Source organism: Oncorhynchus clarkii, chromosome 17, assembly GCF_045791955.1.
Source record: "Oncorhynchus clarkii lewisi isolate Uvic-CL-2024 chromosome 17, UVic_Ocla_1.0, whole genome shotgun sequence".
In the NCBI taxonomy this organism is placed as follows: Eukaryota; Metazoa; Chordata; class Actinopteri; order Salmoniformes; family Salmonidae; genus Oncorhynchus; species Oncorhynchus clarkii.
In genome coordinates, this window is record NC_092163.1 from 25472668 (window position 1) to 25493502 (window position 20835).

Below are 20835 nucleotides of genomic sequence, written 5' to 3' on the forward strand. Positions count from 1 at the left end.
TGGTATTATGGGGAAAATATGTAGGACGTCCTGGTACTGTACTTTCAACACAATTGCTAATTACCTGGTACATAACAGCGTTTCTCTCAATGAAACCAAAGCATAGTTACTGTGTGATTTGTCAGGCCATTACTCGTAAATACCAGTGAAATGTATTTACAGTACTATGGTAAATGCTATCTAATCACACTGGTGGTGCCTCCCCCTGTATAAGGTGTGTCTTCCTCCCTGACAACGGAGCCTTCTTTGTCAACTATGTCATCGCCTCAGCGTTTATCGGTAACGCCATGGACCTGCTGCGGATTCCAGGCTTGCTCATGTATATGATCCGACTGTCCCTGGCCCGTTCCTCTGCAGAGAGGCGCAACGTAAAGAGGGTAGGAGTCCTTAAGGAATATATTGCCACTGCCGTGCTCAAGTTCAATTGACTTTTCAATGCTGAATGTTTTCGTGTCTACAGCATCAAGCGTTTGAATTCCAGTTTGGAGCGGCCTACGCCTGGATGATGTCCGTCTTCACTGTAGTTATGACATACAGCATCACCTGTCCAATCATCGTCCCCTTTGGTGAGTCAGCCCGCCTCTCCCCAGAGAGGAAAGGGGTAAGAGGGAGAGAGTGGGGAGAGATTGAGTAGGGGAAGAGAGACTGGGGAGAGAGAGGACTACTCTCCCCTCTCTTGGGTCACCTATTGGCAGTTCTTTGTATGCGTCAGAATGAATCACCAAGGAAATTAGGGAAAACTAAACTCTGCGTTATGCCTAGAACAGGCTGACCCACTCCTGGTGTGTACATACAGTATTAATACATTACTACTGTGCATCTCTATGTTAAAGCACTGTATAGGTACAATATACAATGCATCTTTACTAAGACATACCCTTATTCATAACCCTTGACTTATTCCACATTTTGTTGTTACAGCCTGAATTCAAATGGTTTAAGTACATATGTGTTTTCTCACCCATCTACACGTAATACACCATGATGACAAAGTGAAAACATGTTTTTAAACATTTTTGCAAATGTATGGAAAATTAAATAGATAAATATCTAATTTACATAAGTATTCCCACCCCTGAGTCAGTAGTTTGTAGAAGCACCTTTGGCAGCGAATACAGCTGTGAGTCTTTCTGGGTAAGTCTCTAAGAGTTTTCAACACCTGGATTGTGCAACATTTGCCCATTTATTCTTTTCAAAATTCTTCAAGCTCTGTCAAATTGGTTGTAGTCAGTTCCGCTCTGACATCGCTCGTCCGTATATAGTTAATTCTTTCCTACTTAGATTTGTGTGTATTGGGTATATGTTGTTAGATATTATCGCTTTCAGGTATTGCCATAGATTTTCAAATAGATTTAAGTCAAAACTGTAACACAGCCACTCAGGAACATTCACTGTCGTTTTGGCAAACAACTCCAGTGTAGATTTGGCCTTGTGTTTTAGGTTATTGTCCTGCTGAAAGTTAATTCATCTCCTACTGTCTGGTGGAAAGCAGACTGAACCAGCTTTTCCTTTAAGATTTTCCCTGTGCTGAGCTCCATCCCGTTTCTTTTTTATCTTAAACTCCAGTCCTTAATGATTACAAGCATACACATAACATGACGCTGCCACCACTATGCTTGTAAATATGGAGATTGGAACTCGGTAATGTATGGGATTTGCCCCAAACATAACACTTTGTATTCAGGGCAAAAAGTGAATTGCTTCCTTCTTTTCACTCTGTCAATTAGGTTAGTTTTGTGGAGTAACTACACTGTACACTGTAGTAACTACACTGTAGTCTTCTCCTATCACAGCCATTAAACTCAGTAACTGTTTTAAAGTCACCGTTAGCCTCCCGGGGAAATCTCTGAGCGGTTTTCTTCCTCTCCGGCAACTGAGTTTGGAAGGACACCTGAAGTGACTGGGTATATTGATACACCATCCAAAGTGTAATTAATAACTTTACCATGCTCAAAGGTATATTAAATGTCTGTTTTTTTTACCCATCTACCAATAGGTGCTCTTCTTTGCGAGGCATTGGAAAACCTCCATGATCTTTGTGGTTGAATTTTGCTTGGAATTCACTGCTTGACTATGGACATTACATAGTCATAAAAAATGATGTTCAGCACTATTATTGCACACAGTCCATGGAATTTATTATGTGACTTGTTAAGCAAATATTTATTCCAGAATGTATTTAGGCTTGCCAAAGTGGTTGAATACTTATTGACTCAGGACATTTCAGCTTTTCATTTTTTTTTGTAAAAATTTCTAAAAACATAATTCCACTTTGATATTATGGGGTATTGTGTGTAGGCCAGTGACACAAAATGTAAGTTTTATACATTTTATATACTGGCTGTAACACAACAAACTAATGTGACCCCACTGTAAAAAGGGGAGATTTTCACAACCCCCACAAGTGTCATGGGTCTGAAGGTATAAGTAGTTTTGTAGTACTTTTGTGCCTACCCCAAAAAAGTGAAATATGTGTCAATCCTGAGCTGTCTTGATCTCCTAGATAAAGGACAGACACTTCAAAACCTTATTTCTTATGATTGATTTGACTGTCTTTTTTGCCATTTATGAATGTGATATTCAATGCATTTCTATGGGCTATAGTAATAAAGGCCAAATTCCATATTTTATCAAATAATTGTTATATATTTTTGTTATATACTTTAAGGGGTCATAAAATTCTAAATCGAATAGCTAAATGATTTATGGTATGACCAGTGACAAAAAATAGCAATACTTTTTATATTCAGGCTGTAACACAACAAGATGTGGAAAAAGTCAAGGGGTGTGAATACTTTCTGAAGGCACTGCACTTGGAAAGACAGGCCAACACCAGCGAAGATGGGAGTGTCCATAGTGAAAATAATTGTTTTTTGTTAAATATAAATTCATACATAAGTAATATGTGTAGTAAAACTGCTTTTCAATGTAATATTAAGCATATTTCAATTACATTTTGACCCATTCGTATTTGCTTCGTATATTCAAACATACAGTATTTGACATTGTGTTGGTTTGGATGTGGACACCTTAAGTCTGCTTCTCCTCTGGTAAAATGTCTCCTCCTACTGTCTGATTGGTAGTACTGAAATACTCATAGTCGGGTCATGAGTTGCAGAGGAGCAACAGGAAGGGAGAGGTGGCTAGAATGGCGCCAGCAAAGGCACCCAATCACATTGCCTGTTCAGAAGATAACCTTCTCGCAGTGTTGCCCTGCCAGGTCACTGCTAATTTAGGAGAAATGTGGTGTTGTCTGGTTTGATTTTGTCCCAGGAGGTGACACAATAATACAGTTGCGTTTCCACATATCAAATTTGGACCGTGATTGTGCTGTATTACTCCTGCTTTGTCAGCATTTGATGTCCTCCAAGATTATAATTTGTTTTGATATTTTTGTATTTGATGCTCCCAGAATTTTACATCTATTCACTCACGATCATCTGTCTTGTATCATTTATCTATTCTGAATCCTAATATATTGACATTAATTTCATATACACAAATGTAATATACACTGAGTCGACAAAACATTAGGAACAGCTTAAATTCTCCGGGGCATGGACTCTACAAGGTGTCAAGCATTCCATAGGAATGCTGGCCCATGTTGACGCCAATGCTTCCCACAGTTGTGTCAAGTTGGCTCGATGTCCTTTGGGTGGTGGACCATTCTTGATACACACAGGAAACCATTGAGCGTGAAAAGCCAGTGCACCTGGCACCTACTACCATACCCCTCTGAATGGCAAACATACATTTTGACAGTTTTTTATTTTTTTTTACCTGTCTCCTCCCTTTCATGTACACCAGGTATTCCCAAACTGGGGTACGCGCAATGCCATCGGGGGCGCGTCAAAATAAACCCTTTTTTTCCTCACATTTTCAAAGTCCATTTATATTTTCCAATGGGGCTATACATTTGGGTGAGGTTTTTTTCTTGCCTGAGTAGCCTCTTTCACCAAAAAATAATATTAAACCATCTAGTGTTCAGCAAATAACAACACAATGTCATATACAGGTCGCCTAGTAAAATAATTAACATTCAAATCACATTAACCGCTACTCTCTCGTAGGAATTAGCCAAACATACCTGCTGCTCATTCTGTTTGCTCGAAAATGGATAAATGGTAAAAAAAAAAAAAAAGTAAGCCATACATAGACATACCAGCTCACCACGTACCAACTCTCCGCAACTATATTCAATGTGCGGGACATACCAGCAGTACTACACTACCTGTCAACAACACAAGTTGTTCTGCTTCATGAGCACATCCAAAGCTAGCATCAGTAATTCTACATTTGTTGTTTGCCCAGCTAGCATGGACACTGACAGTTGTGATTCTGATGCAGCTGAAGAGCTACTGCCCCCTTACCTGGGAAAGCACCAAACAACAGAATGTAATGCGTTTGAGCCAATCGCTTGTGTTGTGACAAGGTAGGGGTGGTATACAGAAGACTTTAGCCTATTTGGTAAAAGACCAAGTCCATATAATGGCAAGAACAGCTCAAATAAGCAAAGAGAAGCGACAGTCCATCATTAGTTTAAGACATGAAGGTCAGTCAATGTGGAACATTTTCAAGAACTTTCAAAGTTTCTTCAAGTGCAGTCGCAAAAACCGTCAAGCGCTATGATGAAACTCTCATGAGGACCGTCACAGGAAAGGAATACCCAGAGTTAGAGCTCTGCTGCAGAGTATAAGTTCATTAGTTACTAGTCTCAGATTTCTGCCCAAAGAAATGCTTCACAGAGTTCAAGTAACAGACACATCTCAACATCAACTGTTAAGAGGAGACTGCGAGAATCAGGCCTGCATGGTTGAATTGCTTTAAAGAAATCACTACTAAAGGACACCAAAAAGAAGAGATTTACTTGGGCCAAGAAACACGAGCAATGGACATTAGACCGGTGAAAATCTGTCCTTTGGTCTGATGATTCTAAATTTGAGATTTTTGGTTCCAACCACAGTGTCTTTGAGATGCAGAGTAGATGAACAGATGACTTCCACATGTCTGGTTCCCACCGTGAAGCATGGAGGAGGAGGTGTAATGGTGTGGGGGTGCTTTGCTGATGACACTGTCAGTGATTTATTTAGAATTCAAGGCACCGTTAACCAGCATGGCTAACACAGCATTCTGCAGCAATATGTCATCCCATCTGGTTTGGGCTTAGTCCCACTATCATTTGTTTTTCAACAGGACAATGACCTAAAACACCTCCAGGCTGTGTAAAGGCTATTTGACCAAGGAGCGTGATAATGCTGTATCAGATGACCTGGCCTCCACAATCACCCAACCTCAACCCAATTGAGATGGTTTGGGATGAGTTGGACCACAGCGTGTAGGAAAATCAGACAAATGCTCAGCATATGTGGGAACTCCTTCAAGACTGTTGGAAAAGGATTCTTCATGATGCTGGTTGAGAGAATGCCAAGAGTGTGCGGATCTGTCATCTTTATAGAATGTCATGTCATATCACTTAATCCAGCATAGCCAAAGACAACACAACTGTCATTTCTCTGCTTATTTGAGCTGTTCTTGCCATAATATGGATTTGGTCATTTTCCAAATAAGGCTATCTTCTGTATACCAACCCTACCTTGTCACAACACAACTGTTTGGCTCAAACACATTAAGAAGGAAAGAAATTCAACAAATTAACTTTTATTAACAACGCACACCTTTAATTGAAATGCATTCCAGGTGACTACCTCATGAAACTGGTTGAGGGAATGCCAAGAGTGTTCAAAGCTGTCATCAATGCAAAGGGTTGCTACTTTAAACAATTCAAGATATATTTTAGATTCTTCAGGCCTTTTTGGTTACTACAAAATTCCATATGTGTTATTTCATTTGATGTCCTCACTGTTATTCTACAATGTAGAAAATGGTAAAAAATAAAGAAAAACACTGGAATGAGTAGGTGTGTCCAAAATTTTGACTTACTGTATTTATAAATATATTTAAAATTTCCCCGCATATGTACATACTGTATATTATTTATAAATTAGTTTTCAATATGGGTTGTATTATACCCTTGTCTACTTTAGTAAGAATGGGAACATTTGCTTTTTGGACAAAAGTGAACACACATTTGTTAATTTAGTAAATATGTGTAACCCCCTCAACTCAGGAATTTTAACTGTAGCAACCCAGGTGTAATCCCCAAAGAGCAAGCACAGAGTTATCAGCTTTGGCATGGGTCCTCAGATCCTCAAACGGTTTTACAGCTGCACATCGAGAGCATCCTGAAGGGTCACATCACTGCCTGGTATGGCAATTGCTAGGCTTCCGAGCACAAGGCACTACAGAGGGTAGTGCGTACGGCCCAGTACATCACCGGGGCCAAGCTTCCTGCCGTCCAGTACCTCTATACCAGGCGGTGTCAGAGGAAGGCCCTAAAAATTGTCAGACTCCATGCATAGCCATTTTAATAACCCTACTTTCATGTACATAATTACCTCGAAACCGGTGCCCCCGCACATTGACATTGACACAGACTCTGAACCGGAACCCCCTGTATATAGCCCCGCTATTGTCATTTACTGCTGCTATTTAATTATTTGTTTTTCTTATCTCTTACTTTTTTTATTAGGTATTTTCTTAATACGGCATTGTTTTTTAAGGGCTTGTAGTAAGTAAGCATTTCACTGTAAGGTGACATGTTGTTTTCGGCGCATGTGACATACAATTTGATTTGATGTCAGTTGTCTCCAGCAAATACTTAAAATGGGTGAGGGGAGGTGTATGTTCAGTAGTTATACCGTTTAAACAACAGTTCTCAAACAAAACATGTTCTCCCTCTTTCTAGGTCTGATGTACATGCTGCTGAAGCACCTGGTGGATAGATACAACATGTATTACGCTTACCTTCCCTCGAAACTGGACAAGAAAATCCACTCAGGTGCTGTCAATCAGGTGGTGGCAGCTCCCATCCTCTGTCTTTTTTGGCTGCTATTCTTTTCCACCATGCGCACAGGTAAGGGGCTGGGGGGATCTTTTTCTTCCCTGAATTAGTGGTAATTTGGATTGTTTAAATGTGTATTTATTCATTTTATTTCACCTTTATTTAACCAGGTAGGCAAGTTGAGAACAAGTTCTCATTTACAATTGTGACCTGGCCAAGATAAATCAAAGCAGTTCGACACATACAACAACACAGAGTTACACATGGAGTAAAACAAACATACAGTCAATAATACAATAGAAAAATAAGTCTATGTACAATGTGAGATAATGTTTTAGTAGTGTTAGTGTTAGTAATGTGTTAGTACCTTACACTTACCACCTTTTTCAGAGGGTGAGTCCTGAAGTCAAACATAAATTAAATTACAGTAAATTAAAGTAAATTACCATCTCTTTGCACTTTTTTAAAACCCAGGCTTTGTAACCCCCACGTCCATGTTCACTTTGGTGGTCCTAATCATCACCATTGTGGTATGCCTGTCGCACGTCTGCTTCGGCCACTTCAAGTACCTCAGCGCTCACAACTACAAGGTACGGGTCACTGTGCTCAAGGTACGGGTCACCAACACGCCAAGTGTCCAGTCCTTCAATTCAGGTAGCAGACTTAGGCCAAGTAGTACCATAGAGGAGAATCTCTGACAGCTCTTTCCCCTTCTTTCCCCCTTTTCTTCCCTCCTCTGGCCTTAAACAGATTGACACCAAGGAAACAGATGTAGACGTGGTTGAAAATGGCCGCCCTCCACTCCGCACCTTCTCCTCTCCTTCTAATAAGTCTCAGGTAAGCAGATACATTTTTTTTTAGTATTCCAAGCTGTTGAATTGTGGGAGACTAGAATGGAACTGTCCAGATGGCACAGTGAGATTGGCCCAACGTTATCGCAATGCGTAATTTTGTCCAGTGTTCCAACGATGTGTGTTTGTTTGCTCCCTTGACAAACAATCTGACTTTGGTCCAAATCTGGGATTCAAAAAACAACAAAACAGCCACCCGCCATTGTTCTGGAAAGTGAAAAAAAGATGAGACTGGAGAAATGTAACCACTCAACTTCATACACCGAGACGAACCGTCTGTGAGATCAAAGTTATAGCTTTAATATTTTTTGAAGCTATACAGTACTTCGACATTGCAGCCGACTTTGAAAGCAAGTCGAGCTTGACTGATCTACAAATCAGCTTGCATCATAAATAACTACTCAATATTATTTGTCGATCAGTTAGTCACAATGATGCGTCACGGTTTTGATGCTCCCGAACACGGCCCATGTCAAGTGTTTTCGGACCATGTCATCGGAAATACTTTTCTTTATCTTTTTGAGTACAAAACATAGATACACACCATTTTCATGTGGGTTCGTTTCCCAAGAGCACACATACGTAAAATGTATGCACACATGACTAAGTTGCTTTGGATAAAAGCGTCAGCTAAATAGAATATATTATTATATATGCTGATGTTGGGGAGGTGCTGAAAATGATGAATATGAAATGTTCCTTTAATTTTAAATGACATGAAAATCACCAGCTCGACCTGCTATCACGCTATGTTTGCAAGTGCTAAATTGCTTGTGTTATAGTGGAAATTCTGACAAGTCGGGTTCTGATGCCCGACTTGGCTGTATATAAATGTTTGTCTCCTTGTCAATGCAACTACGTACCATCTCCCTGTCAGCTTTTCACCAGCAGCATACCACTCTGCATCCCACTTCTGTCTTGCTTCTGAAGCTAAGCAGGGTCGGCCCTGGTCGATCCCTGGATTGGATGGGAGACTAGATGTTACTGGAAGAGGTGTTGGAGGGCCAGTATGGGACACTTCACCTCGGGTCTTAAGATCAAATCCCAATACCCCAGGGCAGTGAAGGGGATATTGCACTGCTTAGGCTTGCATCTTTCAGATGGGACTTTAAATGGGTGTCCTAACTCTGTGGTTGTTAAAAGTCCCACAGCACTTAACGCAAGAGTAGGGGTGTCCTGGCTAAATTCCATCATGGCCAACTAATCATCCCCTAATTGGCATATTTCACTCCTCACCTCTCCACCATGCTAGCTGATGTGTGGTGAGGGTTCTGGCACAAAATGGTTGCTGTGCATTACCCAGGTGGGTGCCACACATTGGTGGTGGATGAGGTGAGTTTCCCCCTTATGATCTAAAGTGCTTTGAGTACCGAAGTTGGTTGAAAGGGGCTATACAAATCCAATCCATCATTATTATAGACTTTTGACAATTTGCTCCCTGTGTATTCCCTGTCCCAGTGATGGTTTGGAGTCAGCAGCCCTTTTAAATAGGTCTTAATTTCAATTATAATATCTGTAATAGAGAAAAAAGAATAAGAGAAAAATAAAGAAATTTGAAGTTGCTTGTTCACTAGTCATTCTGATCATATTCAATGTAAACAAACAGCAGTGTCTTGCTGATTTTACTATTGGTTCACATTCTTGGCAGTTGAACATGTGAACATTTCTCGCATAGAATGGGCGATTTTCTGCCCGACTAGATGCGCAGGCGTTGTATTGCATCAACCAATGGTTGTGTCGACTACGCAGTCAGGCATCATTTTGCTATATCATATGATATGTTTAACTGATATGTTAAATACCTATCCAGGGCTTGCAAGAGCTGGCATTGATCTGCAATGTAGTCAGGCAGGAACTCAACCATGTATGGGTTATGATGAAGTATGAAGCAATACAAAGCTAAGGAGTATTCTTTCAAAAACAAGTGGAAGTTGAAATTATCAGTACAAATTCAAACACCTTGAACTTCTCACGATGCCATTTATAAACATATTAATGGTGACGTGCAGGATCCTTCATAACATTGAATGTTTGTTTCTTTTCTCCTTAGCAACCAACGTACATTGCCCAGGTTTTGCAGGACCCAATCATGGATGATGCTTGCACAGGCAGTGGGGAGGAAGATCGGGGGTCCTCACAGGATGAGGAGATGATCAACACTGGGAATAGTCTCAATGAAGCTGACTTCCAGTCCGGTGAAGACAGCCTCATAGCCAACGAGGTCCACCAGTAACACTACCAGCTGAGAAGGGGAAAGAGCGAAAGATGGTGAGAGAGGGATTTTGGAGAGGATGAATGCCAGACACGAACAACAAACCACCAACTTCACTTTGGATTCTAAAACAATTTGCAGTCATTCCTCCCCCATGCTCCCCCACCTTTTTTTCAGTTGTGCCTCTGCACATTGGCATTACCAGAAAATGCCAGGTACATCACCACACACACACACACACACACACACACACACACACACACACACACACAGTGTAATTGTGAATGGTTTTGTTAAGTATAATTTGGAGCTTGTCTCTGCGGATTCTTCAAAGTCCCCCCTGTGTATTTTGAACACTTATCAGCGCGATATGAATCTGGGTGTTGACGCCCCTTGTTTTATTTATTTATCTGCTGGAGTCCTACACTTTTATGGAGCTTCTATGGAGCACAAGTCCAACACTGGTTTTCATCCAATCCAAAAAGATGGAGTCCCTGGAAAGAAACCATACAATAGCCTAGACTTTGTACATATCCCAAAGTATGCCAACTGTTTTTGTGTCTCTTATTTGAAAGAGGGGGTCAAAATTGTGCCTGGTTTGGGTTTCTTTTCATCCATGTTTCCTTACTAAATCCCCATCAGTGTGGCTCAGGACTGGTGGAGAGGTCATGAAAATTAGGCTACAAAGCCTCTAATGAAATCCTGCTCCAAGCACAGGTCCCATTTAACTTTTATGGGTCTACAGACTCGTACTCAAACTAAACTTGGTTCATTCTTGTCAATGTGCAAAGCACCCTGCATTAGGTCTTCTTTCTCATTAGCTTATGAACAAAATGACTTTGCTTGCCCCTTTTTTCTTTGATATCTTATGTTCGCCCTAAGATATTCACTCTGCCACTGAACATCCTAGCCATGTGGTTGGAGACACCATCTTAACATGACGTATAAAAACATGATGCAGTCACTGTCAAGTTTGTGTATTATTATTGATTTATTTTTTACTTCATGTGTCTCACGTCACTGAATGGGCACTGTTGGAGGATATCAGGGCCATCACATCGGCCCTCTGTTGTGTCATCGATATTCCAAAGGCGGCAGTGGGCATGGCATGCCAAGCAGACCAGGGTTCCGCTCAGATGGATTGTGGGGTTTCTGGTGTGACTTGTGTTGTCATGGCATTTGTCTACTGTCCTCCTGCCTGTGATGCCCTGTCAGTCACCTGGTTTTTGCTGCTCCCCTCCATCCTGTCCATCTCAGTTTCCAAAGGGTCAGTCATGGATGGCTTGGTGACTCTTGCAGCCACTGACGTTGTACAGTTTTTATTTTGTCTTTTTATTTTTTATTTTACCTCTACCACCTTAAACATATGAACATATACACCTGAAATAGGAAGCACATTTTCTTGTCGGTGCATAGTTCAAATAGGCAACTTCTACTCTAACTGGGTTCTGTTCACCTTGGATAACTTCAACATTTACACAATAGTACAATAGTTTAGCCTATGTTGTAGATCCAGGGAAAAGCTGGGAGACATGAAGAAACTGGTCTTGCCTCAAGTACTCTCTACCCTTAAAATCCTCCAGTCAGAAGTACGATATATGCATCTCTGGAAAAGCCAAGTCCCAATGCATTAGCTGTTTTTCTATGCTTTCTCTGAAGGAATAGAAATGAAGTGTAGATTAAAAATGTAGTATTTTTGCTCTTCAGGAGTCATACCTATGGAAGGTAATTGTTCAGATATACAGCACCAATGAATAGCGATGCTTCCATTTATTTTTGTCACATCAGTTTGGGTGCAGTGTGTGTCTCTGATTTGAAGTGCAATCAGCCAGGTGTCTGTCTGTCTGCAAATTGGCTCTCTGATTCTTTTCTCAGCAACTTCCCCATTTGGTGTTCACAGTTATACCCTGGGAAATTGTGATGACATTTCAAAGGCAGTGTGCAATTTCTTTTCTTAATGCACTTCAAGCACAAAACACATGAAAACGCAATCAAATACTTCCATAAAAGGCACTGGGTAGAAATAAATGAACGCACAACTATGTATATAATTTCATATATATCTTAAATTACCACAATTTCATGAATTTGAAATAATCCAGTCCAAAACTGAAAAAAAGTGGATAACCGGTACATTAGGCAGAATTAAATGTAACTTTCCTGAAGTATTAAATCACTGGGTAAGTATTGTCAATATACAGTAGTGATGGCTCTATCTCCCTAATACTTTTAAGTGGAGCATTCTAAGTATTTCTTTATAAACCTAGCCAGTCCTTTCAGATCTGTGAACACCATAGGGATTTGGCCAAATGGACCAAAAATGTACCAGGCCCAAGAGTGTGGCTCCACTGACTAGTCCAACAAATGAGGTGCACTGATAGTGAAGATCTGCTAGAGGTCACTGTATACCTGTGTTTTTGTATTACTATTATTATCATGTTTTGGAACGAGACGAATCGTCTCTGTGCAAAACGATTTGTTGTAACAAAAAAAGGATGTTTTACTAATTTGCATCAGGAACATGCAATAGCAAGCCTGACATGCAGCAAAGAAATAGAACTAGAGCAGTGACTTAAGGAAATGTTCAAGTCTCAGGTGTACTTGTTTAAAAAAAAATAAAAAAAATGTTTACGTCTGTTTTTTTTACATTGTGATAGTTGTTTTCAACTTTAAGCATTTCGATCTGTTGATGAAGCTAATCTATGAAAGCTGTGGCTATTGGTAACATTCTATCAGGTAGGAAAATAAAAACATGTACCGTGGTTGTCTTGTTATTAGCAGCACAGTTTCCTCTGTAGACACACTGAAATTACCATTGTATTGTGGTTTGTCCCTGTTTAAAAACCATAGCTACATGCTGGAGATATTGTAGCTTTTCTGTGTCTATTCTGTTCTGTAACGTCTGTTTCCCTTTTAAGTTGGTGTGCACTAACACTCTGTTCATGATTGTATGCACGCTAACACAAGACTAACAACTATCCAGTGGAAGTACATTTTCCTGATATAATAAATATTTTAAGAGGCTTGCTTGCTAAAGGACAGTCTATTTCTCAATGGAAATGAAGTTACTTTACAATAACACTATTCTACAGTGACGAAAAAAGGCTGAGATATTTTTGTAAATCGCAAAAGGAACTGTTTTCAGTGACACAGCCTATTCCAGATGTGATACCGATGATGTATTATGTTGAAAGCTGTGACGATGCTGTTACATGTATTGTGATTTTTTATTTATCATGAACTGACTTTTTATTTTATAACTGTTGCTAAGGATTTAAGTTATGAAAATAAACATGCCTTGATAGAAGGATTCGGGATCAGGAATGGTTTGCTAAAAGTTTATGATTAGATTTCTATATACACTACCATTCAAAAGTTTGGGGTCACTTAGAAATGTCCTTGTTTTTGAAAGAAAAGTCAATTAAAATAACATCAAATTGATCAGAAATACTGTGTAGACAGTGTTGATGTTGTAAATGAGTATTGTAGCTGGAAACGGCAGATTTCTTTATGGAATATTTACATAGGCGTACAGAGGCCCATTATCAGCAACCATCACTCCTGTGTTCCAATGGCATGTTGTTAGCTAATCCAAGTTTATCATTTTAAAAGGCTAATTGATCATTACAAAACCCTTTTGCAATTATGTTAGCACAGCTGGAAACTGTTTTGCCTATTAAAGAAGCAATAAAACTAATCGAACCCACAAATGCTGATGCTCCAGATACTCAACTAGTCTAAAGAAGGCCCGTTTTATTGCTTTCTTAATCAGGACAACCGTTTTCAGCTGTGCCAACGGGGCGGACTGGTAACCGAAAGGTTGCAAGATCGAATCCCCGAGCTGACAAGGTAAAAATCTGTCGTTCTTCCCCTGAACAAGGAGGTTAACCCACTATTCCTATGCTGTCATTGAAAATAAGAATTTGATCTTAACTGACTTGCCTAGTTAAATAAAGGTAAAATAACATAATTGCAAAAGGGTTTTCAAATGACCAATTAGCCTTTTAAAATGATTAACTTGGATTAGCTAACACAATTTCATGAAATAATCCAGTCCAAAACAGAAAAAAAGTGGATAACAGAACAAAGGGAGAAATAGATAACTAAAATCACTGGGTAAGAAGAGCCATCACTACCGGTCATTAACTATATCTCCCTAATACTTTTAAGTGGCGCATTCTAAGTATTTCTTCATAAACCTAGCCAGTTCTTTCAGATCTGTGAACACCATAGAGATGGGTCCAAATGGAAAAGACTAGGGACCAAAAATTAACCAGGCCCAAGCGTATGGCTCCACTGACTAGTCCAACAAATGAGGTGCACTGATAGTGAAGATCTGCTAGAGGTCACTGTATACCTGTGTTTTTGTATTACTATTATTATCCTGTTTTGGAACTGGACGAATCGTCTCTGTGCAAAATGATTTGTTGTAACAAAAAAAGGATGTTTTACCAATTTGCATCAGGAACATGCAATAGCAAGCCTGACATGCAGCAAAGAAATAGAACTAGAGCAGTGACTTAAGGAAATGTTCAAGTCTCAGGTGTACTTGTTTAAAAAAAAAGTACATCTGTTTGCTTTTTTTGCATTGTATTAGTTTGCAACTTTAAGCATTTCGATCTGTTGATGAAGCTGATCTATGAAAGCTGTGGCTATTGGTAACCGTAACATTCTATCAGGTAGGAAAATAAAAACATGTACCGTGGTTGTCTTGTTATTAGCAGTACAGTTTCCTCTGTAGACACACTGAAATTACCATTGTATTGTGGTTTGTCCCTGTTTAAAAACCACAGCTACATGCTGGAGATATTGTAGCTTTTCTGTGTCTACTCTGTTCTGTAACGTCTGTTTCCCTTTTAAGTTGGTGTGCACTAACACTCTGTTCATGATTGTATGCACGCTAACACAAGACTAACAACTATCCAGTGGAAGTACATTTTCCTGATATAATAAATATTTTAAGAGGCTTGCTTGCTAATGGACAGTCTATTTCTCAATGGAAATGAAGTTACTTTACAATAACACTATTCTACAGTGACGAAAAAAGGCTTTTGAGATATTTTTGTAAATCGCAAAAGGAACTGTATTATGTATTATGCTGATAGCTGTGACGATGCCGTTACATGTATTGGGATTTATTTATCATTGTTGCTAAGGATTTAAGTTGTGAAAAGAAGAATGTGATCTGAAAAATAAACATGCCTTGATAGGATTCTATCACTAACAGGAGTCATGGTTGCTGATAATGAACCTTGGTATGCCTAAGATGATTTTTAATGGAATATCTACAGTTTCTAGCTGCAATAGTCATTAACAATGTCTACACTGTATTTCTGATCAATTTGATGTTATTTTAATTGACTTTTCTTTTAAAAACAAGGACATTTCTAAGTGACCCCAAACTTTTGAATGGTAGGGTAGATATGTTTTTGTAAATAGCCATACATTCCCTATTAAGTTATGGTAGTGTTATGAAGTACATAATCTACAGTTTCTATAAAACATGAGTAAGGGTAGGGCTACATATAAACACAGCAAATGGTCACACGTTTGTTTGCTTTTCAGTCTCTACTAACATTCATGCTGGTTCCCTTCACTAAGACGACTAAGGAAAGTTTAATTTGAGGCTGTAGATTTGTCAGGTTGTGTGTACTATTTATTTTTACTTTTGTCCAATGGTCTGTATGATGAAGCATTTGTCATTATCTGTTCCTTGATCAATAAAATTGGCATTCATCCTTCATGTTGGTTTATAAGAACATGATTGAGGAGCGATCCCTGTGGTAGCAGAGATTCCATCTCTTTTGACATAATGCTGTCCCAGTTAGGTTTTGTAGGAGATTGGATTCCCATTCAAATCAAATGTATTTATATGGCCCTTCTAACATCAGCTGATATATCAAAGTGCTGTACAGAAACCCAGCCTAAAACCCCAAACAGCAAGCAATGCAGGTGTAGAAGCACGGTGGCTAGGAAAAACTCCCTAGAAAGGCCAATACCTAGGAAGAAACCTAGAGAAGAACCAGGCTATGAGGGGTGGCCAGTCCCCTGCTGGCTGTGCCGGGTGGAGATTATAACAGAACATGGCCAAGATGTTCAAATGTTCATAAATGACCAGCATGGTCAAATAATAATAATCACAGTAGTTGTCGAGGGTGCAACAAGTCAGCACCCTCGGGAGTAAATGTCATTGAGAGTATCTCTACCGCTCCTGCTGTCTCTAGAGAGCTGAAAACAGCAGATCTGGGACAGGTAGCACGTCTGGTGAACAGGTCAGGGTTCCATAGCCGCAGGCAGAACAGTTGAAACTGGAGCAGCAGCACGGCCAGGTGGACTTGGGACAGCAAGGAGTCATCATGCCAGGTAGTCCTGAGGCATGGTCCTAGGGCTTAGGTCCTCTGAGAAAAAGAAAGAAGGAAAGAAAGAGAGAATTAGAGAGCGCATACTTAATTTCACACAGGACACCGGATAAGACAGGAGAAATACTCCAGATATAACAGACTGACCCTAGCCCCCCGACAAACTACTGCAGCATAAATACTGGAGGCTGAGACGAGAGGGTTCAGGAGACATTGTGGCCCCATCCGATGATACCCCCGGACAGGGCCAAACAGACAGGATATAAACCCACCCACTTTGCCAAAGCACAGTCCCCACACCACTAGAGGGATATCTTCAACCACCAACTTACCATCCTGAGACCAGGCCGAGTATAGCCCACAAAGAGCTCCGCCACGGCACAACCCAAGGGGTGGCGCCACCCCTGTGCAATCTGTAACGCTTCAGTGATCGATTGAATAGAGCCTCCAGTTAAATATTTTTCTCTGTCTCAAAATCCACATCAGACATTTTAAAATCAGACGTCGTGGCACTTGGTATAACGCTACATGTATAGCTGTTCCCATAAGATCACCTGGCACATTTAGCCCTAAGCTAACCTGACGAGTTGGCCAGTGACTAACAAATTCCTATCAAGATCTTAGACTTTATATCCACCTACCAATGGCATTTCTTAAAATAGGTCAATTTGGCCACCAGTGGGATCTTTTTATCCTCCAAATTCAAGGTTTACTTTTGTTCCACTTTGTAAATAAATGTAGTTTGCCAATAATTGCATGATGCATCCTTTACTAGGTTACTTGCTACTAGTGCAAAATTCAAAAAGGCACATTTTCATATATGTGACAAAATCCCACATTTTTGCTTATCCGTTTCACACACATCAGTGTTTTTAAGGAAAAAATATAAATGAGGTCCTTACAGCATGCAAGTTTATTGTACATCGTAAAAGACGTAAAACACATTAAGCACGGGTTCAAGCTTGCACCGTGCCAAGCTTTTTTGTTGCGGAAAAAACTTCAGTGCTGATGCTCGATTCAAATAACGCATATGTGACAAAGTGGATGATTATAATAATGCAAATAAAAGGTTGTACATGTACAGTAAGTGTAGCCTACATAAGAAATTAAGTGATATTTTTGGTCTAAAGGTAACCTTATGCTATGTATATTCTTTATGTTAAGCCTATTTAAAATACAAATTAAGTGATCTTGCGAGACATTGATTCAGCTTGATCCAAACTTTGATCCGGCAGCACTTAACCCACAGATAGAAGCTCGTTACCAGTATCTTTGCTACACCCCCATGTAGCAGTAGCATATGGCGCATTTCCATTGAAGACCTTACCTGTGTTTTACCCAAAAGGCTCAGACTGTGTCCATCTATGCATGCCATGGCCCTGTGTACTACTTAACTCATTTACATAACAATGGCTAACCTTAACACCTCACAAAGCGAAAGTCTTGAATGATGCAGAGGTGGTTAATTCTGCTCGCCACGAGTCTTTAGTGTCACACTCCTGATGGAAACTTAAGGGAGTCCCTCCCCTCATGCTAAAGAGCCATTGCCTGCCCGAACTTCCTCATTGTCTTGCGAGTACGGGAATGTGTTGATGTCTCACTCATAAAATCAGAGAACCGGGTTTTTGCAAGTAACCTTGAGTTCTCTTTCAATGATTCATTTTGACTTCTCAATAGTGGGATATGGCCAACTCCCGTATCGCACACGCTCTCTGAAGCCAGGCAGTCTTAATATCAAACCTCGGAGGTCCTGACACTAAGAACAGTGACGTCTCATCAGTAGAACCTCATAAAAGTATGAGGCGATGCCCAACAAGCTGCATTGCAAATCTCCTGCAAGGACATGCCATTGAAGAGTGCCCAAGAGGTAGCCATACCTCTGGTGGAGTGAGCCCGTAGGCTATTGCTATTATATGCCGATATAATAGCTTCCACAATCCAATGTGATAACTGTGGATGAGCCCAGGACACAAAAGAGTTGGTTGCTCTTGTGCAATGCTCTCATCCTATCCAAGTATATGCGCTACGCGCATAACGAACCCAAATGGTGTAACCGCTCCTCTTCCATAGAAAGGAAATGTGGCGGGTGAAAAAGCCACAAGCTCCAAGATGAGACAATTGTATTTGACACTAACCTTGTGCATTAAGGCAGGGTTAGACAACAAGGTGACCTTGGAAAAGCCCTGGGCAAACTGCAGGCACGAATGGTAAACTGACAGTGCATGTAGCCACTTGTACATTTTGCAGAGGGAAAAGCAAACAGTAAAGCAGTCTTAAGGGAGAGATTATTTATCTCCATGCTTTCATCTCCAAAGGTTGCTGTGAATTAGCCCCAAACACAATAGACAAATCCTATGATGTGGTTAAAGGCTTTTCAACTGGAAGTAAGCAATGTACCCCCTTCATGACGGGGTGTTTTCCCACCGTGTTCTCGTCAAAGCCTATATGACAGGCCAAGATTGCTCTAGATAACCCTTAACAGTGGAGAAAGCCTTCCCTCTGTTCGAGAGATCCTGCAAGAAGCATAACATCTCAGATTCAGATCATTGGTATGGAATTATCTGTTTTCGTTCACATCACTTCTCAAAAACGCAGCACTTATTTTCATACAGTGAGCGTGTTAACGGGCCCTAGCACTCTGGATTGTCTCAATGGCTCCAAGAGGCAAGCCAGTCGCATCCAGATTTAACCTCTCAAGGAGTTAGCAAGGCTCGGTGTATAACAGGAGAGTGATATCCTATATCCAGAGCTTGCTTTGCCATGGAGGGGCTACCAAGATGAGGGATAAGCCTTCTCCCTCACTCTGGCCAGAGTGGGAAGTTTGAGGCTGAGAGGAGGAACAGCGTAAAGCAACATCTTCTGCCAAGGGTGTGCCAGCGCATCCACCAACAGTGGTGCATCTCCTGCTAGTGCTAAGAACAACAGATGCACGTTTTCTTGCTATGCGAAGACAGTATATCTCCCAGATCTGTTTCTCCACTTGGGGAAGTAGTCTCCAGTCCCTAAGATGGGGATTTCCTCTGGACAATAAGTCCGCTCCTACATTCATTACGCCCAGGACTTGAGTCGTGCTTATGGACACTAGGTGTGCTCCACATAATAATCCTGACGTATAGTCTGTGTAAGCGCAGGGAGCGAGTGCCATCCTGGCACTACCGTCGTATTGTCCATTCTGATCAAGACGTGACAATTCCGAAAGGGGGGGTAGAAAATGTTTCAGTCAAAGCAACCCTGTCAGAAATTCTAGGTCATTTATGTGAGCAATGCGGAAATGTGGGATCCATACTCTGTTTATTGCATTTCCCTTGTGAACTGCAATGGCATTACCCCCACGGGGAAATGCCATGAATGAAGATTGAGGGACTCTTCCAGAATGGAGAGCTGAGAGATGTGCGGAAGTTACCTCTATCTGGCGATGGAGACGATGCCGTGTACACAGGAGTTGGACAAACACCCCGCGCAGGAAGTCTCTCATCCTCAATGGGCCAAGGGGTACTACTGAGAATGTGGACACCATCAACCGCAGCACTCGTAGGCACATCCTGAATGTGACCGAGCACCCCCGACGGAAGAGGGAGAGACACTGTTGGAATAACTCAATGCGGTCTTCCGAGAGTGTTGCTTGGTGTAAGAGTGATTTCACCATTACGCCTAGGTGGGGAGAGTCTGTGCTCCACCCGAGAGGAGGCAGGCCATGGAGTAAACTGTTGGCTGCCCCTCTCTGCCACAGGGGGCGTACCTGTGGGTACGAACTGTGGGTTCGATGCCCACTTTGTCGCTGGGGGCCTCCCACGCGAATTGGCCTATCCCTGCCACGAAGCCCTGGCTTGTGGTGGGATAGGCTGGGTAGCCACGATTTCCAGGTCTATGGGTCAGACAGAAGTTGAAGGCTTCGCCCTTCTTCTTTTGAAGTTAGCATGGCGGCGACAGCCAGCCCAAACAGTTCCTTCAGCTCGACAGGAGAGTCAAGGAAATCTGCTTTCTCTGTCTGACAGGCTGGACAGGTTGAGCCACAGGGCCCTCACCCCTTCCACTGCAAGGCTCATGTCATGGCCACAGCCTTCAATGGTGCCTCTGGAGACTCAGCGGTTAAGGTCTGTGACAAAACATCTCATCCCAAATGTCTGGGTTAGGCTTGCCAATCGATAGGAGACTGTGCACCTCCAACATCAAATCAGCCTGGTAAGCCAGTAGTTGGGATGTAATGTTAAACAACCATACAGAATGTGCAGGAGACATGTACACCTTTTGGGTGATAGACATGGAGAAGTAGTCTGCCTTAACAGGGAGAGAAGTGCCTGTCCTTGACGAGGCACTGGGGTTGAGGTGGTTGGCCAGCTCCTCCATGTCTTTGACATTCATGTTGACAAAAAGTTTGGTTTCCACCATGTAAACTGGGATGGCTGGGAGAAGTTGTCTGCCTGGGATGGTGCAAAAGGGAAGCTTCCCCCCGTTGTACCAGTCCCTTTCTGCGTTGCCACCCCCCACGGGTTCGGGCCACTCTGTGTATGG

General features: G+C 41.3%; 1 protein-coding gene across 5 annotated transcripts in view; it reads left to right on the forward strand.

The window, feature by feature from the left end:
* Positions 1–12986, forward strand: part of LOC139370612 (CSC1-like protein 2) — an 87428-nt gene extending 74442 nt beyond the window's left edge. For 2 of the 5 annotated variants that reach the window (XM_071110204.1, XM_071110202.1), the window contains exons 19-24: positions 215–377; positions 461–566; positions 6806–6973; positions 7376–7491; positions 7652–7738; positions 9803–10915. In XM_071110204.1, the coding sequence (XP_070966305.1) occupies positions 215–377; positions 461–566; positions 6806–6973; positions 7376–7491; positions 7652–7738; positions 9803–9985 (823 nt within the window). In that variant the 3' untranslated portion in view covers positions 9986–10915. Of the gene's footprint in view, positions 1–214; positions 378–460; positions 567–6805; positions 6974–7375; positions 7513–7651; positions 7739–9802 lie in introns of all 5 variants that reach the window. The other 3 variants (XM_071110200.1, XM_071110205.1, XM_071110201.1) reach the window with 2 other exon arrangements.
* The last annotated feature ends 7849 nt before the right edge of the window (positions 12987–20835 follow it).